This window comes from Ascaphus truei, chromosome 2 (assembly GCF_040206685.1).
Source record: "Ascaphus truei isolate aAscTru1 chromosome 2, aAscTru1.hap1, whole genome shotgun sequence".
NCBI lineage: Eukaryota > Metazoa > Chordata > Amphibia > Anura > Ascaphidae > Ascaphus > Ascaphus truei.
In genome coordinates, this window is record NC_134484.1 from 286482934 (window position 1) to 286505755 (window position 22822).

General features: G+C 43.8%; 1 protein-coding gene across 1 annotated transcript in view; it reads right to left on the minus strand.

Annotated features, from left to right (window-relative positions):
- Nucleotides 1–22822, minus strand: part of FYCO1 (FYVE and coiled-coil domain autophagy adaptor 1) — a 778329-nt gene that overhangs the window by 237453 nt on the left and 518054 nt on the right. The window contains exon 13 of the mRNA XM_075588587.1: nucleotides 18092–18302. Coding sequence (XP_075444702.1) covers nucleotides 18092–18302 — 211 coding nt within the window. The remainder of the gene's footprint in view (nucleotides 1–18091; nucleotides 18303–22822) is intronic.

Here is a 22822-nt window from a genome sequence, read left to right on the forward strand (position 1 = left end):
TTAATACAAGTTAAAACACGCAACATCTCCTTTATTAAAGTACAGAAAGTCAAAACATGTACAGCACAACAGTATGGTGTTATTAAAAAAAAATCTTTATTCATAAAATTTAAAAAACGCAACATCTCCTTTATTAAGGTACAGAAAGTCGAAACATTTACAAAAATATTTACAAAAAATAAACAACAGTTGAACAGTCACGCAAATTCAATCCCCACCAGATTGTCCTTCCAGGGCCGATGCTTTGTATGGCGCTAAATGCCATTAATGGAGTCTCGAACGATTTTCATTAAAGGATCTGAAATTGAAAAAAAAACTCGCAATTCCTCCACAATAGTCCTTCTTAAATTTTCAGGAAGCGCCCTTTTTTCGCGATTTCCTTTGTAGTTCACATTGTAGACCCACCCGCAGTACACCAAGTAGGACACGGGGTGATTAAAAATTAACATGGCATACATGTGGGGTAAACCAGCACTCATCCTCTTATACTTCACCCTGAGTGATGGTGGCAGCTCGCGCAGGATGATGTCGGCCACCGTATCGATGCAAGCATATGTAGGTTGTGTTCTGGAAGCGGGTGTTCTTCTGTGAGCGGGTGTGCTTGTGGCGGCGGGCGAGGGTAGTTGTCTGGGAGGAAGCTTTCCTCCTGTCTTGGTCGCCGTGTTGTCTCCTGGTGTGGTCTTGATGGGGTTGTCATGTTATCCTCCTCCTCAACGGCATACATGTACACAAATTCTTCTGGTGGAGGGGGTGCACTTGGTGTTGGAAGGTGGTCAAAGGTCCCATTCATCACATCCATGCCACCCTCCTGCTCCGGCATCTGAGCAAATTATGTATCCCCGCTATATCAGTCTCTATCTTCTCCATCAGTCGATCCATCTTCTCCATCCATTGATCCATCTTCTGCATCCGTTGATCCATGGTCTCTAAAAGCAGATCTATCTTTACCAGCACAGTAGAGTTCCCGGGGATAACCACACTTAACCCATACAGCATGCGGTCTAACGAGCTGGTTCTTGTGCATGGCGTGCTGTGGACATCTGGGTGGATGGGTGCTATGGAGGATGAGATGGGGGTTCCATGGAGAGAAGCGGCAGCGTCGTCGAAGAAGGATGGAGGAGGTGACCTGTGGATTTCCGGGAGAGAAGCGGCAGCGTCGTCGAAGAGGGATGGAGAAAGCGCCCTGTGGATTTACGGGCGAGAAGCTGCAGAGTCGTCTAAGCGTAATGGAGAAAATGACCCGTGGATTTCAGGGGCACCAGCGGCAGTTTCGTCAAAGAGCAGTGGAGAAGATGGGCTGTGTGTTTCCGGGAGAGCGGCGGCTGCGTCGTGGACGAGTATTGGAGAAGTATGGCTGTAGATTTCCGGGAGAGCGGCGGCAGAGTCATCGAAGCATACATGAGGAAGTGGCCTACGGGTTCGATGGGTTGGCTGCCATTTGTTTTGCGTTGAGTGTACATCACCGAATTTCTTCTTGACATAATAAGGCTTACGTGTATTAAAACCCTTAGCCTTTGGGGTCAGCAGAAGGTTTTTTATATTGGCCTTAGCCTGTCGCTTTGGCTTTGGCTTGGAAACGGCTGCCGCCTTTCGTTTTTTCTGTGTGATAGGCATGGCAGAGGCGAGTGGCTTCTTGCGTCCGTAGAATCAGGGTTGATCCATGGAAGCAGATGGCACAATGCAGTATCTGGACAAGGGCAAGTTCAGATAAAGATCATCGAGTGGTGGGCTATGCAACGTGTGTAACCTTTTATCCATGGCGACGAGGTACAGGTGTTGAAAGTGGGCGTACTCTAATGTGAGTTATTAACGTATAAATACTACATCCATTTTGTGGATTCACTGCACATTGAATACACATTGACTAAACATCTAATATACATTCTTGTGTTTGTATTTCTTTCTACTCGCAGCAATGCCTGTTAAAAAGATTTCAAAGGATCTCAGCATGAGAATTAAGGAGATGTACACGAGCGGACACCGAATTGCAGATATCCAACGCTGGTTAGCTGCTTCTGGCCTCGTTGTGCCATCAACCACCATGTGCACACGGAAAAACCAAACAACGCACAAGGACACCAACGGTCACAAACGCGTAAGTATATTTATATAACTATATAATACAGTATATCTATTATTGTTTATATTGCTGCATATTAATAGAACTATATATTGTGTAGATCTATCTCATTTTATAGTTATTTCGGTATATTTATATAACTACAGTATATAATACAGTATATCTATTGTTTATATTGCTGCATATAAATTGAACTATATATTGTGTAGATCTATCTCATTTTATAGTTATTTCGGTATATTTATATAACTACAGTATATAATACTGTATATCTATTGTTTATATTGCTGCATATTAATTGAACTATATATTGTGTAGATCTATCTCATTTTATAGTTATTTCGGTAAATTTATATACAGTAACTACAGTATATAATACTGTATATCTATTGTTTTCTGTATATTGCTGCATATTAATAGAACTATATATTGTGTAGATATATCTCATTTTATATTATTTTTACTGTAAATGATGTGCTGTACTTGTGGCCTACTGCACTGTAACTTACCGGATTGTTGTTTTTCTGTATACTGTAGGGAGACAACTCTTCTGGTCGACAAAATAAGTGAAGAGAATGATGAGAAGAGTGCCTTAAGGCAGCGGTGCGCAAACTGGGGGGGGGGGCACAAAATTATGTAGGGGGGGGGCGCGGGCTGCTTGCAGGGAAACCTGGGGGCCGGCAGAGCTGTGCACGGGCAGAGCTGTGCACGGGCAGCCAGAAGCTCCATGCTGCTGCTTCTATGTGTCTGTGTCTTTCAGAGGGGACGGGGCTTCTCTCTGCACACAGACAGCCCCTCCTTCTATTCCTGTCTGTTTCCCTCACCAGTTTTCAGCAGCATGGGGGTTTGGAGGATCGAAGCATGTCGCCCCCCCAGGTGAAATTGTGTGACTGAATGTGTGTGTGTGTGGTGATTTGAGTGTGTGTGTGGTGATTTGAGTGTGTGTGTGTGTGTGTGTGTGTGTGTGTGTGTGTGTGTGTGTGTGTGTGTGTGTGTGTGTGTGTGTGTGTGTGTGTGTGTGTGTGTGTGTGTGTGTGTGTGTGTGTGTGTGTGGTGATGAGTGTGTGTGTGGTGATTTGAATGTGTGTGGTGATTTCAGTGTGTGTGATGATTTGAGTGTGTGTGGTGATTTGAGTGTGTGTGGTGATTTGAGTGTGTGTGTGTGTGTGTGTCCTACTGCAGCCAGCCCCCCCGGCGACAAGTTAACAACCCTCCCTTCCTCACCGGACCGGAGCAGGAGCTTTCCCTTCCTCCTCCTGCCCCGTCTGGCGGTGCTGCGTGATAGGGGGAGATACTCAGTGCCACTACTGGCCGGGTCACCACACTCCCCCTCACCACACCCCTCCGCAATTCTGCGCACCACATGACCGCCTGGGAGAGCTCCCATTGGCCGCACATGATAACCAGGAAGTGCACGTGTCTGCCTGGTGCTGGAGGGCAAAGCGGAGACCTCAGCTATCACAGCCGCCATGAGCTTGCCGGCACTGCGGGAGTGGGAAGACCTGCAGGAGCACTACCAGGAGATCCAGGTCAGTGTGCTGCTGGGCCTGCACCCGCCGGGGCAGATAGCGGCTGCACGCCAACCCCCTCCCCACTCCTCCCGCGGTGATTGGAGTCAGTGGCGCCATCACAACAGCGCATGCGCGGCATGGCAGCGAGCGGGGAAAGGCGGCCGTTAGGAGCGGAGCCGGCGGCTATCGCCGCCGCATATGCCAGCGGCCGTGTGGGGGGCACGGCGGCCATTAGGAGTGACGCCGTCGGCTATCGCCGCCGCCGCCGCCGCATCTGATTTTTTGAGTGGTTGGGATCATGTCAGTGTTGGGGTCGGGCTGAGCCAGAACGCAGCCCGGCCTCAACTGCCAGCACTGACGTCACATCCGTTTCATTTCTGTCTCCACAATCCATTTTTGCCCCAGTTCAAATGAGGTGCCACTAAAGAAGTTTCACTTCAAAAATAAAAATACATCTGCCCGCGGTTATCGGAGTTGCACCGCTACAGCCGCACTAGGGTAAAGGTGGCCGCAGCTGTATGTATTTTCCCAGGGAATATCAGTGAGAAGAGTGAGAACTGAAGTGGTATCCAATAAATGTGACAGAAGTGTAGGTACTAGTGATTGTAAGTAGTAATCTACTTATTGTGAAAGATTAGCTGTGAGAGAATTGATACCGGAAATAATAGGCCACCCAGGTGGATAAGAGAGTGACTTGTGAATTTTTGTCAAATGATAAAAAATAGAGATGGTGGGAGTTGCAAAATACAGGTAATCGTACTCTGGTTTAGTTATGACACCTGAGCACCATGCTTTACTCAACATAATTTTAAGATCTGTCAGGTATTCTACTGTTGAGTCTTTCTTTAATTTGCAATAAGACATTTTGTCTGATTGTAATCTTTCTGCCTCCTTTCAGTAGTTGGCTTTATCGTGAAGTACTGTACCCCCACCCTTATCTGCTTCGCATATGATGACATCCATATTTAGTTTAAGGTTTTTGAGTATCTGTCTTTCCTGAGTAGTAAGATTGTTAATAATTTTATATTTCGGATCATGGGAGTGGCACAGGTCCCAAAAATCCTTGTCAACTAATTAGTTAAAATGTTCAATGTAGTTATCCTCTGGAGTGGTAGGGGTAAAAAACTGATTTCGGTTTGTATTGTGAATGCACAATTGGTATATCCTCTTGAGAATCTATGAGGCCCTCATCCACCAAATTCATCAGATCAACTAAAGCAGCTTGTTCATTAATTGAAAAGGTATCTATGTTGGAAGTTACATAATTGTCCGAAGATACTGATCTATTGGGACCTGTAGTGAAATGTCTGCTTAGTGTTAGTTTTCTGATTCATTTTTGGAAATCCACATACAGATGCAGCGGCCGTTATTGAAACACCATGCTGTGTATACCTCGGAATACCCATGTGATGGCGCGCGATTTCTTCCAACCGTACCGCCTTCAGACGCGAGTGCAGGCGAGTGCAGAAAATGGCATTTTAGTGTTCTGGCTTTTAAACACCTGAAATTGACACAGTAGCACAGTAGCAAAGTACTGTACACATTACAATTCATTCATTTCATTGCATTTAATTGTACACAATCCATGAAATTCAAACAAAGCAACTGCGATAAACATGTGTGCCTGCGGCGATTGGCAGCGTGAATGTCGCGTGACATACAGCAGTGCACACGAAAATTGTTCGAATAATGGCCGCTGCATCTGTATAAATCAAAGTTGTTAGCTTTACAAGTAGGAGCAAATGAGGGACTTCTTCCCAGCAGTTTCATAAGGATGTTGTCTATCGTGAATGAGGATAGGTTAAAAATCCCATTAGTCATTAGTGTTGTATTATCTGGGATGGCTTTTTGGATAGATGTGACTATCTTCTATAGACTTATTTCTAGGGGTGGCGAATGGTTTGGATCCCAGACAGGTATTGTCTGCCTCATTTTCTCCAATCTGATTAAAAAATCCTTATTATCATTTTCCTCGGTTCTATTCTGTACTGCTTCAAATGTATTCTTTAGAGGAATTTGAGTAGTCTCCCTTTCTCTATGGTCATGTTTAGCGTCGTTGCCTCTATGTGGATTTCTATGCTGACCTTTAGAGTTATGTCCCTGTTTATTATGATGGCTTGTAATTTTTTTTACTATGATTCCAATTGGCAAGTGCCTCTGATTTATCACCCCATGTTGGTCTATATGATGATTCTTTTTTGTGATATTTAGGTGTATATTTTGTAAAAAAGAATTGACAGAGTTGGATACTAAATTCACTCAAATTAAAAATAAGATACTACTAACTCCCTGTCTATAAAAATTACCACAACAGACAGAGGATATGAATTCGAAATTAAGGAAATTGAAAATCAAGTTATGGTTACCAAAAATAAAATAAAAATTTGAGAGACAAACTCGATTTCTCTCTAAATCAACAGAGATCGTGGGACAACTCAAAAGATCAAAAAGAAAGAGGAGAGCAATATGCAACAAGACCCAAAGACACAAACCCCAAGGTTGGATTAAAGGGGTGCTAATATACACTGGAACACCTAGAGATTTTGGTTATCATACAAAACCTAAAATCTACATTTGTCCCACTACTCAATAAGAAGCCCCCATCACCAGCAAAATCCTTGTCCTCCGATGCCCACAAAATACATAGCCAATACATTGCAATTACATTCAGATATCAATTAACCCCTTGATCACCTTATCGGATAATAACCGCAAAGGTAATTAAGGGGTTAAGCCACCCTGGCCCAATACCCACCTTTCAACCATTCATTTGTACAGTGGCTTCATCATGCAACTATATATATACATATATATATATATATATATATATATATATATATATATACATACAAAAACACAGAAAAAACAGGCGCACTCATAGCGTAAAATTGTATAACAATAAATTTATGGAATAAGGGATAAAAATACACACTCACAAACAGAGCTGAATAAAATGCATTTTTGAGTACAACTCAGCCCGTTCAGACGCAGGAACCCAAAGAGGAGGACTTCGGTGTGATGTCCGCGGTGTGTCTTGCCACAATAGCCCCTCTATGTCCCAGCAGGGACCAAAAGCCACGAGGGACGCCGCCTTCCCCTTGCTCCGGCGCTACACAGAGCATACACTGAATCAAATCTCACGTGAGCTCAATGACGTCAGCGAGGTTTCAGCCGCAGAGAGTTCACAGTGTAAACAGGAACTTGAATGTCTGAATGGCTGGTAGCAAAATGCTAGCAACGCAGCAAAAGTGCAATATATGCAGATGAGTGTCAGTATAAAATATACAAACTGGACAGTAGGCTCCACAGCAATCTCTATTGCACTTTTGCTGCGTGAGAAGTCCTCCTCTTTGGGTTCCTTTGGGTTCCTGCATCTGAACGGGCTGAGTTGTACTCAAAAATGCATTTTATTCAGCTCTGTTTGTGAGTGTGTATTTTTATCCCTTATTCTATAAATTTATTGTTATACAATTTTACGCTATGAGTGCGCCTGTTTTTTCTGTGTTTTTGTAGATATCCTCAAGGAAGTGGTGTTCCCTTCATTCGGGCTGCAGTGACTCTTTTGGATAGCAATTGGAATATCTTGGGATTTGTATATATTTTTTATATATATTTTTCTGGACATTTTCTTTTTTTATATTTTTTTATGTATTTTTTATGTATTTTATTAGTTTAATACATTCATTTTTATTCTATCCACTGTGCTTAGCATAGGTTTTTTATTCTTATCTGTATTATTTTTACTTTTATTTTTACAATCACCTTTTATTTTTATAGAGATATTATATAGTGATAGGTTGGCGCTAATATTTTTTCTCTTGAGATATATATATATATATATATATATATATATATATATATATATACAGCTTAACCCCGTTATAGCGCGACCCGTTATAACGCGAATCTGCTTATAACGCAGTTTTCACGTGGCTCCCGTTTCAAAAAAATTACACTGCCACACTGCCACACTGCACACACTACCAGCACACACTCTCACTGCACACTGCACACACTCTCACTGCAAACTGCACACTGCACACACTCCCAGCACACACTCACTGCACACATTGCACACAATCCCAGCACTCACTGCACACTGCTCACAGCACACACTGCTCACAGCACACTGCATACACTCTCACTGCACACACTACCAGCACTCACTGCACACACTCACTACACACAGCACAAACTCACACTGCACACAATCACTGCACATTGCACACACTCACACTGCACACACTCCCAGCATTCACTGCACACTGCACACACTCCCAGCACTCACTGCACACTGCTCACAGCACACACTGCTCACAGCACACAGCATACACTCTCACTGCACACTCCCAGCACTCACTGCACACACTCTCACTGCACACACTCTCACTGCACACACTCTCACTGCACACTCTCCCACTGCACAATGCACACACACACTGCCCACTGCCACACAGCACACACTCTCACTGCACATACTCTCACTGCACACACTCTCGCTGCACACTGCACACACTCACTCTGCACACACTCCCAGCATTCACTGCACACTGCACACACTCCCAGCACTCACTGCACACTGCTCACAGCACACTGCTCACAGCACACAGCACACACTCTCACTGCACACACTACCAGCACTCACTGCACACTGCACACACTCTCACTGCACACACTCCCAGCACTCACTGCACACACTCACTGCACACTGCACACACTCACACTGCACACACTCCCAGAACTCACTGAACACACTCACTGTACACACTCCCAGCACTCACTGCACACACTCTCACTGCACACACTCTCACTGCACACACTCTCGCTGCACACTGCACACACTCCCAGCACTCACTGCACACACTCTCATTGCACGCTGCGCACACTGCACACAACACACACTCCCAGCACTCACTGCACACTGCACACACTCACACGGCACACACTCCCAGCACTCACTGCACACACTCTCACTGCACACACTCACTGCACACACTCTCACTGCACACACTCACACTGCACACTGCACACACTCTCACTGCACACACTACCAGCACTCACTGCACACACTCCCAGCACTCACTGCTCAAAGCACACAGCACACAGCACTCACAGCACACAGCACTCACTCACACTGCACACTGCACACACTACCAGCACTCACTGCACACTGCTCTCAGCACACACTCTCACTGCACACACTCCCAGCACTCACTGCACACTGCTCACAGCACACACTCACACTGCACACTCTCTCACTGAACACACTACCAGCACACAATCCCAGCACACAGCACACTCTCACAGCACACAGCACTCACAGCACACAGCACTCACAGCACACTCACAGCACACTCTCACAGCACACTCTCACAGCACTCACAGCACACTCTCACAGCACACTACACCACACTCACACCTCCCACTCCCCCTCCCCCTCCCTACCTTTGGATATCGGAGCAGAGCTGGCATCAGGAGGAGTGGGGGGTGTCGGGAGGAGGGGGGTGTTGGGAGGAGGGGGGTGTCAGGAGGAGGGTGAGTTAGGAGGACCCTGGGACTCGGAGGGCCGCGTGGGCTAGGCCCAAAACTGATTATGCTGCGGAGGGCCATTAGGTGTGGGGGCCTCGGGGGGGGGGGAGGAAGTGGATGCCGGTGGAGCGGGATGGATGCCGGTGGTGGGAGGTGTCGGGAGGAGGGGGGGTGATGGGAGGAGGGGGGGGGTGTCGGGAGGAGGGTGAGAGAGGAGCAGGCTGGCACTCGGAGGGCCACGTGGGCTAGGCCCAAAATTGATTATGCCGCGGAGGGCCGTTACGTGTGGGGGCCTCGGGGGGGGAGGAAGTGGATGCCGGTGGAGGGGGATGGATGCCGGTGGTGGGAGGTAAGGAGCAGGTTGCGGCTGGACACGGAGGGCCGGTGCTGGGGAACGTGTAGGGCTTCCGGCCGCCTCTTCCTTCCCTCCTTACTCCCTCCCTTCCGATCGGGCGTGCGGCCATTTTGTTTTTTCGCGACCCCGTTACAAACGCGGTGGTCTCGGGTGGACCCCGAGGACCGCGCTATAACGGGGTTCACCCGTTCTCCCCCAAGCCTATGTCACATGGTCTACTAGAACCAATCAGAGTTGGGATGTATTTCCCACGCTGTGATTGGCTACCGTACCATGTGAGGCCAGCCATCTTTCTTTTCATGACGTCATCTTAAAGGCAATTGAAGCACAGCCATTCTGATTGGCTGTGCTTTCATTGCCTTTAAATGACGTCATCATTTATTTTTTCTCGGCCAAACTACATGGTTTTCACGGCCCAATCAGGGCCGTGGGAACCATATGACGAAAATGTGACGTCATAGGCCTATAAAAGCCTATGTCGTCTCATTTTGAAGGCAGACGCCGAGGAGGAAGGACCTCCTACCGAAGAAAGAAGACCAGGGCGTGGCCGAAGATGACAAGAAGACCCCGAAAGAGACCGGAAGAAGATACAAGAAAGAAGAATACAGATGAAGATGGATTACAAATAGAAGACACGTGGATTGTTTTTTTGTTTTTTTCTTAATGTTTATTATTTTATGGTTTATAATTTTATGGGTTCCTGTGCGTGGATTGGTTAGAGAGTAAGCTGTTCAACGGAAGTCGGTGAGTGGGTCAAGTAATGGTAAGTGAACAAAAGAAATGTATTTTTTTTAACTGTTTTTTTTGTTTTTTACATGTGTATTATTTTTTTTGGTATATCATTTCTTGCCACTGCATGTATGTATGTATGTCTAGATCGATATATACATACAGGGTAAGAAATGATGTTGTTGTAAAAGCTTGTTTTGCTGTGTTTAAAATGTTTTTTTGGCTATGCTGCTATGCATAAATGTGTGTGTAATGTATTTTAAAATTAGATAGATGTAATTTTTGGTCTTGTATGGGGTACTTTAGGTCAGGGTGAGGCAGGCTTTTGTATATTGTATTCTTTGTGGTACTTATATTTTGTCTGATGGTAACTTGTTCTGTTTAACGATTGAAATAGTTAATTATTTAATTGATATGGATGGAATTTAAATTGTTTAGTGATTTAATTAATGAATGCTAATTGATTTATGGTTACTTGATTGGTTTAAATAGTATACTTGTTTGGATGTATTGGTATTTTGTTTGGAATATGTTATTGTTAACATTCATTGGCAGAGTGTACATGGTGCATAGATTGTATGCATCATGTATACAATGTAAATGCAATGTTTTGATTGGCATTTGAGGCTTTTGATTGGCATTTGAGGATTTTGATTGGAAGATGAGATTGGATTTATTAAGGAAATATGATTTTATTGTACTGTGTCTGTATGGAGAAGTGGTATTTGTAGTAGAGCATGTTTTTTATAACCCTTCTACATTATTTGTATATTGGTTAATCATGTGTGTGTATATATATAGGCTATAGGGAACCATGTTAAAAATGGTATTGAAGCAAAAAGTGGCACTGTGTGCTCATTTGCATGTCATTTCCCAGAATCCCTTGCTGCAGTGGAAGTGCTGTATGCTGGGTGATAATGGTGAAAGGCGGGGTTGCAGACCTGCCTAAGACATGCAGATGAGCATACAGTTGTATTTACATTTGCATATTTGCTTTGCTGTGGAGGGTTTTTGTCACTTTTTTTACTCACCATAACTTAACTCAGCAGACAAACAAAAACAGTTTCTCTTTAGCAGACAGTGTATAAATCAGGCAGTTACCCTTTTCTATGCAGGGGACAGACAGTTCACAATTCATCTACTTTGCTAATCAGACCTTTGCTAATCAGACCTCTTCAGCAGATTACTCCTCTCTCCTCAACAGCCAGGCTCCATGTGTCTACAGCCTGGGTTTTAACACATCTTGATTAGGCAGCTGGGATCCAACTAATTGTCCTGAGGTTCCCAGCTGAAGTTAACCTAGTCAGTGCTGCACTGCAGACTAGACATAGGTTTTCCAGGCATATAACTGGTGGCTTTTATTTACCCTGTCACATAAACCTATATATGGAACATCTTGTAGGTATATGTGTTGTAGTGTTGCTATACGATCTGATTACCATTGTATACATGTGAATTTCCAATTAGTACTACCTGTTTTTGGCTGTTCTCTATTTTCATACTAATTGCTGCTTGGATTGGAGACTTGGCTGTCTGTATCAGTCAATCAACCCTTGATGAAGTCACCAAGCGTGACGAAATGCGTTGGGACGTAAGGTGACATCACCACATATAGAGCAACGTGACGAGGTCTGGCTGTTCCTGTAAGCTCAACAGCTGATTGTGTGTGCAGCTGATCAAGGAGCTGCTTTTGAACCGCCAAGGGGCACCATCCGCTCGTGGCAGGAGCTTGTAGCCGAAATCATCCGATCTTGAAGTTCCCAGCTGATCTACCGTTGACTCTTCATCCCATGGTGACGTTCCCTGTATAGAGATTTCTCTCAAATGTATGTGTTCTTTTACCCTCCTGTAAGTGTAGGTCCATTGGGTCGTGCTTCTCTCCTATTTTAATTTAAAAAAAACTTCCACACAGATTTATGTTATGGAGTGTGGAAGAATTTCTGTGGGTGGCTATCCCACTAAAGAAGCTGCAGATTGCTCCCAAGGATTCATTTAATAGCAATTAATTTCTGATTTTTTTGGCCTTAGTGAAGTTAGAAGAAAAGATCATGGCCTAATCGAAATCATAAGCGGACACTTATTATATTATAGAGGTATGGAAAATGGAACAATCAGTGGAGTAGGCTTCATCATTAACAAGAGATGGAAAAACCACATAGTGAGTATTAAAGTTCATCGGAAAAAGAATTATCACTCAGTTGACAAAGATACAGGGGTCATCAGGAAATATCAAGGCAACTTTGAAGCAAAACTGGGGCTCTCTCACCCTGTACCTATGTATCTAAGCATTTTGCTATAATGTTGCACCATCTACCCTGTCTTGCACCTTGTGGAGTGTCAGTAGGAGGAATTGGAGAGGAGTTACATGACACATATTAAAGTGAGATGTATTAAAGTCTACATCTCTACCTTTTGTCTTTATTTTCCAACAGAATCCACCATATCTGACATGCATAAGTCCAATATTATATATCAGATGTAAGAAACTGATTTAAAAACTGGTTTAAAAATGCCACAGAAGGGGGCCAGAGGGATATCAGAGAACTGGCATGGATGTAGACAGGAGGCGGCGAACCTCCTGGGCCGGGTTGCTCTGGCACAGATCCACTATCCAAATGAAATAGAATAATCAATATGAAGTATAAATATTCCTTAGGAACATTAGATATGTCTTGTTGCATACAAGAACATTTACTTTTGACCTTTGTAAATGAGGTTACCACCCCTCCGCCTCTTTTCCCCATGTCTTGTCATTACATTGTAATTAATGTCCATTATTATTTAGCTGTGGAATTATTGTAAGATGTGTATGTCTCCCTCATATTTCAGGTTCAGGATGGGAATAACGCCAACCTTCGGTATGACCTAACAGATTAAATCCCTGTGTTCACTGTAACTGATCTCTGTGTGTTTGAGGAACACTTTTTTGCATATTAATCAGCACTAACTTCTATAGTTAATGCAAGGCTCTTTCCACCTGAAAACAGCATTTAACACTGCCCTAGTGAGCTTTGAAGATACACGGATAACGGACCTCTGAGATCTGAGCTGTAGTGAGTTGCACACTTAAAAGTTAGTCATATTGATTGGGTAGTAATCACAAAACTAGCATCTTCAGCCCCTTTATAAAGGGGTTTGTCCACATCTCCCATTCTAATTGTAGTTTTAATATGATCAATTTCCCAATAAAATTAAGATAGCTTTGTACTGTTGATTTAAGTGTATTGGTTTTTATATTGTCCCTTACCCACCCTTTTTTTCTTTTTGTACCCATCACCCATCCCATTATAATCTAAAAACAAATAAAAATAGTTTGAAAAAACAAACAAACATTTTTTAGGATAAAAATGCATTATAAAAGTGTTATTTACATTAACATTTTTATAAAATATATTATATTATATTGATAGTTATATTGTATCTCTGCACTGTTTTTCATTTTTTTCAGGCCCCTTTTCTGAGGTTTGGCCAAAAGAGAATAAGAAGCAGTACAGACTGCAGTATAAGGAGAGGATGAGAGGTGCCAGTTCAGTGACACAAAGTGATTGTCTTGAGACACTAGGAGATTAATTCCTTTAGATGTAGCCCCTTGAAAAAGAGTGGATAATAAAGGGTAGTTTTGAAACACAGTTGCAAGGTCTAGTGTTGAGAGAATGTGGTAGGCAGGAAGGTCAGTTTGGGTAGAATGGGAGGCAAAATGGTCAGTGTTCATACAATAGAAGGGGGCAGTGTGGGTAGAACGGAGACAATGGTAAGTTTGGGGAGAATGGGGCAGGAGAGGCAGTCGGTTTGAATTGGGAGGGAGGGTAAAGAGAATGCACAGTGTGGAGAGAATGAGGAGAGAACAGTGTGGAAAGAAGCAGCATAGTTAAGAGAATCGGGATAGAAAGGACAGTGTGGAGTAAATGAAAGGAACATTTTTGAGAAAACAGACAAAAGAGGGCAGTGGGAGGAGAATGGGGGGAAAGGTATAATCTTGTGTGAAAGCAGGAAATTTAATTAAGTGATTAATTAAGGAGGAAATTCATTTGTGGACATGGGTTGGCCCCAAAAATAGACGGAGTGGAATGCATAACAACCACAACCATTCACAGACACCATTATTCACTTGACTAGGAAATGAAACTAATAACAAACTAAGAGATACGAACTGCTGTATTTGTAGGTATTGTAACTAATTTTTATGGGTTGAAACATATTCCGGCTTGCTAGTAAAATGTCAATGAATATTTTCAGCTGTTTATAGATGAACTAATACAGGAGCAGGAAATTTCTCATAGTTTATTATTCTAGTATTAATACTAACCACTTATGACCCTGACGAAATCAGGGGATGTATGACCGTAGTTTCCCTGCCTAATTACTTTTCATGTATGAACTGGATCATTAGCAGGGCTTAAAATCCTGGAAGTTCCACAGTCCTTGTCTAACCCTGGACCAGGGAACTACAACCCTGGAACCCTGCAGAACCGCACTGCTTTTGGGCTCACAGACCCCCTCTTCTTGCTAAAGACTGAGCCTCACTGACAAAGGGTTCAGCCCTGTTCTGGACTCTGAGCACTGACTATGGTAAATTGCTGAAAATAAGCTCATTTATGATGTCTTTGTGACATGCTGAATATACTGTAAGCTAATTTTGTGTTTCACATTTTTTGAGGCTAAAATAAAAGTCTATATTTGAACAGATCCACATGTCGTTGCCTTCTCACTACAACACGATGCAAAATAGAAAACAAAAGGAAATAATTAATAGATTAAAGAATCCTTAGCGTTTTGCTTCAATGCACACAAATAGGTGATGTATATTTAATACGCAACTTATATTCAAATGCATTCAGCCTCTTTACGGAGGAGTTTGTTGTAAACGCATATTGGAACATGTAAATCTGGTTAAAATGAATTAGAAACTCAAGTGGCACATCACGTAAATCATTATCATAATGGAAACATAAACTACCTATTCTCTAATAGATCCTTTACAATCTGACTTCCGTACTGCCCACTCCACAGAATCAGCCTTCTCTAAAATAAAGAATGACCTCCATGCTGCCAAAAACAAAGGTCATTACACTCTTCTTATATTGCTCAACCTCTCTGCAGCCATTGATACTGTGGACCACCCTCTTTTCCTTCACATTTTCCATACTCTTGCTATCCGTAACACAGCTCTATCCTGGATTTCCAGTTACTGTACCTCTTCCATCGTACTTTCATTGTCTTGTTTGCCATCACCTCCTCCTCTATCGATCTCTCTGTGGGGGTATGCCAAGGGACTGTCCTGGGATCTCTTCACTTTTCTCTTTAGGCCGCGGGCATATTAAAAAATAGCGTGCTGAGCCGTGCTGAGCCAGCACACTTACCTCCTGCATTTTGTATGTGTGTGACTTTTGCGGGCTCATTCGGGCGCGTGCGGAGACGTGCTGAATTGCAGCCGACATATAAAATTATGTTTTCGTGCTTTCCGGAGCGGAGGGTCGGTCACGTGACCACAAACATCCAATGGGAACGAGGGACAAGCCCCGCCTCCCACCACGCCTCCGCTCTGCCTTCGCCCCGCCTCTAAAGCGCGCTCACTGCCTTGTCTGCCAGGATGCAAAAAAGCAACAACTTGAGCAGGCGAGGCTGAGCAGGAGCACGGCTCAGCGCGGCCCGAGGCACCATGCCTGCGGCCTCAGACTCTCTCTATAGGTGACCTTATAACATCTCTCGGGTTGCAATATCACCTTTATGCTGATGACACACAAATGTACTTTTCAACCCCTGCCCTTACACCTGATGTACCAACCAAAGTCTCTGAATGTCTCTCTGCTACATCAATCTCAATGGCCCTCAGCCGAATCTCAAACTAAACATGTAAAAAAACAGAGCTCCTCATTCTGCCTCCGAAGCCTGGCCCTACTGCCCCTTCTACATTACTGTTGGCAGCACTATCACATACCCAGTATCACAAGCATGCTGCCTAGGGGTCACATTTGACGCCTCCCTCACATTCTCCTCTCACAATCAAAATGTACCTAAAACTTGTTGTTTTTTCCTCCGCAACATTGCAAAGATATGCCCTCTAACACAGGCTCATTCTTTCCCATCTCGACTATTGTCACCTTCTGCTGTCTGGCCTTCCTGTCTCTCACCTGTCTCCCCTACAATCTATCCTAAACGCTGCTGCTAGAATTACTTTACTCTCTCCTAAATCTGTCTCAGCATCCTGCTGAAATCACTCTCCTGGCTTTTAAAATCCCGTATTACACACAAAATTCTTCTCCTCAATTATAAGGCTACACTCTTCTGCCCCACCTTACATCTCAGCCCTAATTTCTTGCTATACACCACCGCGACTCTTGTGCTCTGCTCAATGACATCTTGTCTCTAACCCTTTGTATCTAAAGCCCTCTCCCACCTTTCTCACTTACTGCCCCACACCCTTGGAATGCACTTCCCCTCAATATCCGACTGGCACCTTTCTATCCACCTTTAAGCCCTATCTTAAAAACCACCTCCTTAATGATGCATATGAGTAGCTCTGTGGCCGATATTATACACCTGATACATCGACCTTGACCCTTGCATATACACTTACCAAAAAACCTTCCTACTGACTCTGTACATTCTTCCTACTTACCCCTTAGATTGTAAGCTCTTCAGGGCAGGGATTTCTTTTCCTAATGTGACTTATGTCTGACACGCGTATTTCCATTATGTGTTATATTATTATGTCATGGATATTACTGCTGTGAAGCGCTATGTACATAAATGGCGTTATATAAAGATATACAAGGGATATGTAAGGGAGCTTCAATAAACATGTATGCAGATGACACAATCTTATATGTACACAGCCCTAGCCTCTCCGACCCTGAACACATACTTCAATCTGACTTTTTGAGAATTTGTAAATTGAATTTCCCAAAACAAACTGTTTTTAAACACTGCAAAGACTGTAACAATGGTATTTGGGACCAAGGCTACATTTTTAAAGCTTCAAATGACTGAACTCCAGATCAGAACCAATGCTAACACCACCCTAACTCCTGTTACTAGTTTTAAATACTTGGGCATATGGTTGACTCCCATTTAACATTTGTGATGCACATTGATACCCTGACCTCCAAAACCTATGCCAAACGAGGTTTACTTTACAGAAACAAATCGTCCCTAAGTCTGATGGTCAGAAAGCGTATCGCACAGCAGATGCTAATGCCAATTATCGACTATCCCAAATACACCATAGCAAACTTAATATCCTCTACAATTCAAAATGCTGTTTTGTTCTTCAATGCAACTACTACACAGATCACTGCGAAATGCTCAAAGAACTAGATTAGTCATCACTTGAGTCTAGGCACAAAGTTCATCTTTCCTGTCTTGCCTTCAAATACTTTTTGGGCAAGCTAATTGTATATCTGAACAAGCTATTCACCCCTACCACGGGCAGCACTTATCATCTGAGATCTGACTTCAAAAGAGACTGTTCATGGTCCCAAGGTTCAGCAAAGTATCTGGCCGCTCCTCCTTCTCTTACCGTGCACCCCAAAACTAGAACATTCTAACAGAGACTCTCACAGCCACCACCAGTCTAAGTTCTTTCAAAACTAAAGCCGTCTCACATTTTAATCTGGTCTGTAACTGTTACATATGCCTATAATATATACTATCTCTAACTGTGCATTCAATGTCTTGTATATAATGTGTATGCTATACACTTATGTACTATGTATTTGTAACCATGTATTATTTGTCATCTTAACTCTATGCTCAAGACATATTTGAAAACGAGATGTAACTCTCAATGTATTACTTCCTGGTAAAACATTTTATAAATAAATAAATACATACAAATTAATATTATCAGTTACTGCAGCAAAAAGGAACATTTCCAGGTGCACTTACTTTACACTGATCCAGTGGAGCATCTTCAGATTCTTGATAAACCATACTGAACGCAATGCTTTTAGTATCAGAAGAGAACACCCAACTTATGGTAAGTCCAGGCTCCACAACAGTAATTGGAATGATGCTGTACGTACTGGATTTGATAAAGAGTTCCCTGTTACTCTCCCCAAAATTAGATATCTCTTCCACTGTCAAAGGCAACTTTAACCTAAAAAAAAGGTATATATATATATATATATTAAAACTATTTTTTTGTTTCACACTTTTTTATTGAGATTTTACAGGGAAAAACATACATAATAATATACAGTAGAGGCAACGCTTATTCTAACATTTGCCTTAAACTAGCCGGGTTACATTCAGGGTATGTGCTGGGTATGTTCTGGGCTAGTTTGAGGCACGTTTAAGGCATTTCTGCATTGACTAACGACCCATAGGATTAACACAGCAGGGATCCCTGGCATTCCAATTCAGTTTGAATGGGTATGCCAGGGACCCCCGCTGTTAATCTGATAGGCCATTAATCAATGCAAAAAATGCTGGGGCTAGTTTAAGGAAATGTATTCAGAATGTACTTGGGTGTACCTGGGTCTTTTGGGGAATTGCCACTGGTTTTTGTTAGAATAATCACTGCCTCTACTGTATCACAGATCTAGGTAGAGGGTGGCAGACCGCCACCACACAAGGCAATGTACCGAGTGGAGGAGGCATAGCTCGAGTGATTTCAGATGAAGGGTTTTCTTCCCCAGATCTAGTGGCCATGCCCCCTTGCTGTGCACACCCCCAGCCGGACGGGCGCGCATCCAAGGCGCCAGTTCTAGGTTTCCCTTTTGGTACAAGAAATAGGGGGATAGAAGGTTGGACTAAAGGGGGGAAGAAACGGAAAAAGGAGAACAAGAAGAGAAGAGGAAGGGATAGAAAGGGGAAGGTATGGGTGTGGGGAGGAGAATGAGGGGGGAGGAGGAGGCACCCAACCCACCGGTGGCCCCGCCATGGCCAATTTCCAGGACGCTTCTTAATGACGCCAACATAAAGTGTTTTCGGTTTTAGTCATATGGCCATTCATCCCAGAATCTATTGAATTTATCAACATCTTGTTTCAATAGAGCTGATAGCAGCTCCATTGATCTGACCTCCCTTATTCTGGATAGCACCATTTGTTTGCTTGGCGGCTTGATCTGCTTCCATTTTGCGGCAATTGCGCAGCGAGCTGCTGTTAGGTTGAACGATATCATTTTCTTGGATGACTTTGGGAGATCCTCCAGAGGTTTTGCTAATAAGAATGTCAGTGGACTCAACTGGACCTCTAATCCCAACGTCTCCTCCACCAGGGAGTGAATCATACTCGAGAACGGCCGAATACCCGGGCACGTCCCCCAAATATGTACCAGGTCCCCTTCTGGCCACAGCCCCTCCAACAGAGGTCGGACAGACCCGGGAAGACCTGGCTCAGCCTACTCGGGGTGAGGTACCGGTGAAATAGAATTTTGTAGATATTCTCTTTAATAGTGGTGCAAATTGATGTTTTGGCTGCTGCTTCACAAATGTCCTCCCAGTCATCTCTATCTATCTCTAGATTGAGGTCCTCAGTCCATTTTAACATGTAGCTATGGTGGACGGGTATCAAGGATCGTGCTAACCCATTGTACTGTCCAGAGATCAAACCCTTCCGATACGTCCCTACTGCGCACCGCTTCTCAAAGTTAGAAGGTTTTTCAAACTTAGAGTTGGGAGCTAGTCCCATCAGGAAGTGTCTGATCTGCAGGAAGCTGAACATAGGGAGGGCTACTGGGTGGTGTTTCTTCTGTAATTCGGAGAAAGACATGAGCTTTCCCCTGCCTATCAAATCGGAGGCCTTTGTTATACTGGCCTTTTATAATTGTTTAAAGTCCCTGGGGTCGTAACCCGGGGGGAAATCTGGGTTGCCGAATAGATGAATGTTTTCTGAAGGGGAAGACATTAAATTGTATTTAGTTTTAGACTTAGACCATATCCTCCACGTGCATCTCATAACTCCCAGGCTTGTCTTGCCCGATACTATCTCCTCTCCCCCCTCAGACCACAATAGGGCCGGGAGAGCGAGGGGAGAGACGTAGGAGGTCTCAATCTCCAACCAGCAGCAGGACGCTGGATCATTGTTCCAAGTCACCACCTGTTTTACATGGGCTGCTAGGTAATATTTAAATATATCTGCTACTCCCAGGCCTCCACACTCCTTCAGTGCCATCATGATTGACCTGTCTACTCCAGGCTTTTTATCGTTCCAAATGAATTGGAAAATTCTGTTTTGTATATTTTTCAGGTCCGCGACCGGGACATGGATCGGCAACGTCTGGAATAAGTACAACAGTCTAGGTTGAATGTTCATCTTTACAGACGCCACCCTTCCTAGCCACAAAATTTGTTGTACATTCCAGCTTTGGAGATCCTTTTTAATTTCCGCGAACAGCGGGGGGAAGTTGTGTTTATACAGTGCTCCATAGGAATTCACAATTTTGATCCAGAGGTACTTAATATTCTTGTAGCTCCATTTGTAACTAAAATTTGCTTGCTGGAGTTTTACTTCTGCGGGTGTCAGAGAGAGATTCAGGGCTTCAGATTTGTCGCTATTGATTTTATACCCCGACACCTGGCCACATTTTTCAAGTTGGGACTGAAGGTTAGGAAGGGTCATCAAGGGGGAGGACAGAGATAAAATCACATCGTCCGCAAATAGCGAGATCTTATACTCCCTCTCTCCTATCCTATTTTGGTCTTTTCGGATTGTTGCTGCGAGGGGTTCGATCGTTAGGGCAAAGAGTAGTGGGGACAAGGGGCAACCCTGTCTCGTACCGTTCCTTATTTTTATGGGGACAGAGCTTCCACCTGGGAGCTTCACAAATGCTGATGGGTTCTGATATAGTGCTTTGATCCCCTCTAGAAAGGGTCCGCTGAAGCCGAATTTGACTAATGTTTGGATCAATAACAAAAAAGACGGTGTGAAACAGCGCTACAAATCAATATTAAAGGTGTACTTAATAGAATAGTAAGTGAACAAACACTGGCAGCCAGGTAAATACTGACAGTACAGTCAGTCAGGGAACATGGAAAAAAAAGGGGATACCGGTGCCACAATTATTGTAGAATAAAAAGTCCAAACCATACAGTGTAAAGTCCAAATGGAGTCCTTGAATGAACTGGTGATGAAGAAAACTCACATCAAAGGGCAGTGCAATATGTGGAAAGAAGAAAAAAAACAAATTATGGTGCAGTATGCCAATCAGTGTTGACTTGAAATCGTGTCAGACTAACCACACATAACAAACATGACAAACACACATAAACACACTAGCAAGGCTGAATTATTAAAACAAAGCTAATTTAATAAGACTAATACTGGATTCCTGGAGGATCACTGATATACACAAGCATCCGGAGGGGTAAAAGTGGAACCCTACTCACAAGATACTGGACAGTAACAGGCAAAACAGACTTGTGCAAATTCTAAAACACACAAAAACCTCCCGACACGTTTCGTGCGCATGCGCGCACTTCTTCAAGAGATGTGAGATGAATAAGTGCGCGCATGCGCACGAAACGCGTCGGGAGGCTTTTGTGTGTTTTAGAATTTGCATCTGGCCCATGGAGGACATTGTACTACAGCTGGTGAAGCCGTGGGGGAAGAGGAGTGAAGGAGGAACATCGTCTCTGGGAGTATCGTGAGGCGCGATGTCATATCCGCCCGGAAGTCCCGCAGTTCGTGTGACTCCCCTTCCACCCCTGTCACGTGGGGACGCCTGTGAGAGTGTTCCGGTCGCCATCTTTGAAGATTATCAGCGCGATTCCAGTCTGTTTTACCTGTTACTGTCCAGTATCTTGTGAGTAGGGTTCCACTTTTACCCCTCCGGATGCTTGTGTATATCAGTGATCCTCCAGGAATCCAGTATTAGTCTTATTAAATTAGCTTTGTTTTAATAATTCAGCCTTGCTAGTGTGTTTATGTGTGTTTGTCATGTTTGTTATGTGTGGTTAGTCTGACACGATTTCAAGTCAACACTGATTGGCATACTGCACCATAATTTGTTTTTTTTCTTCTTTCCACATATTGCACTGCCCTTTGATGTGAGTTTTCTTCATCACCAGTTCATTCAAGGACTCCATTTGGACTTTACACTGTATGGTTTGGACTTTTTGTTCTACAATAATTGTGGCGCCGGTATCCCCCTTTTTTTTTTTTTTTTCAAACAGTTTTATTAGGCATTCAGGTAAACATACAGTGGCATTGTGCAAAAAAGCCTAACATTTTCAATTCCGCAATTTTTTGGGGGGAAACAGATAGGCAACCGCCGTTGCCAGTAGAAAAAGGGAGGGGGGCCTTCGAAGAGAGAAGGCAGAGGGGGGGTACTGAGGAGGGAAAAAAGGGGGGGGAGGGTAGAGAGGGGGGGAGGGGTAGGAAGGGGGGGGGGAAGACCCATCTGACTGTTTAGGAGTATGGCCTTTAGGGCTGCGTTCGAGCGCCTATGGTGGGGTGATCAGTGTCTAGTACGTTAGATTTGGTTGTCTGGTCCTATTGTAGGAGATCCATGGATCCCAAATATCCTCGTGTGCCGGCATTTTTTGGCGGACGATGGCTGTGAGCCTCTCCATAACCATCACCTCGTCGACTCTTTTCCTAATTGTGCCTAGTGCTGGCGTAGTTGTCTTCCTCCAGGAGGCCGCAATACAGCATCGAGCCGCGGTCATAATGAA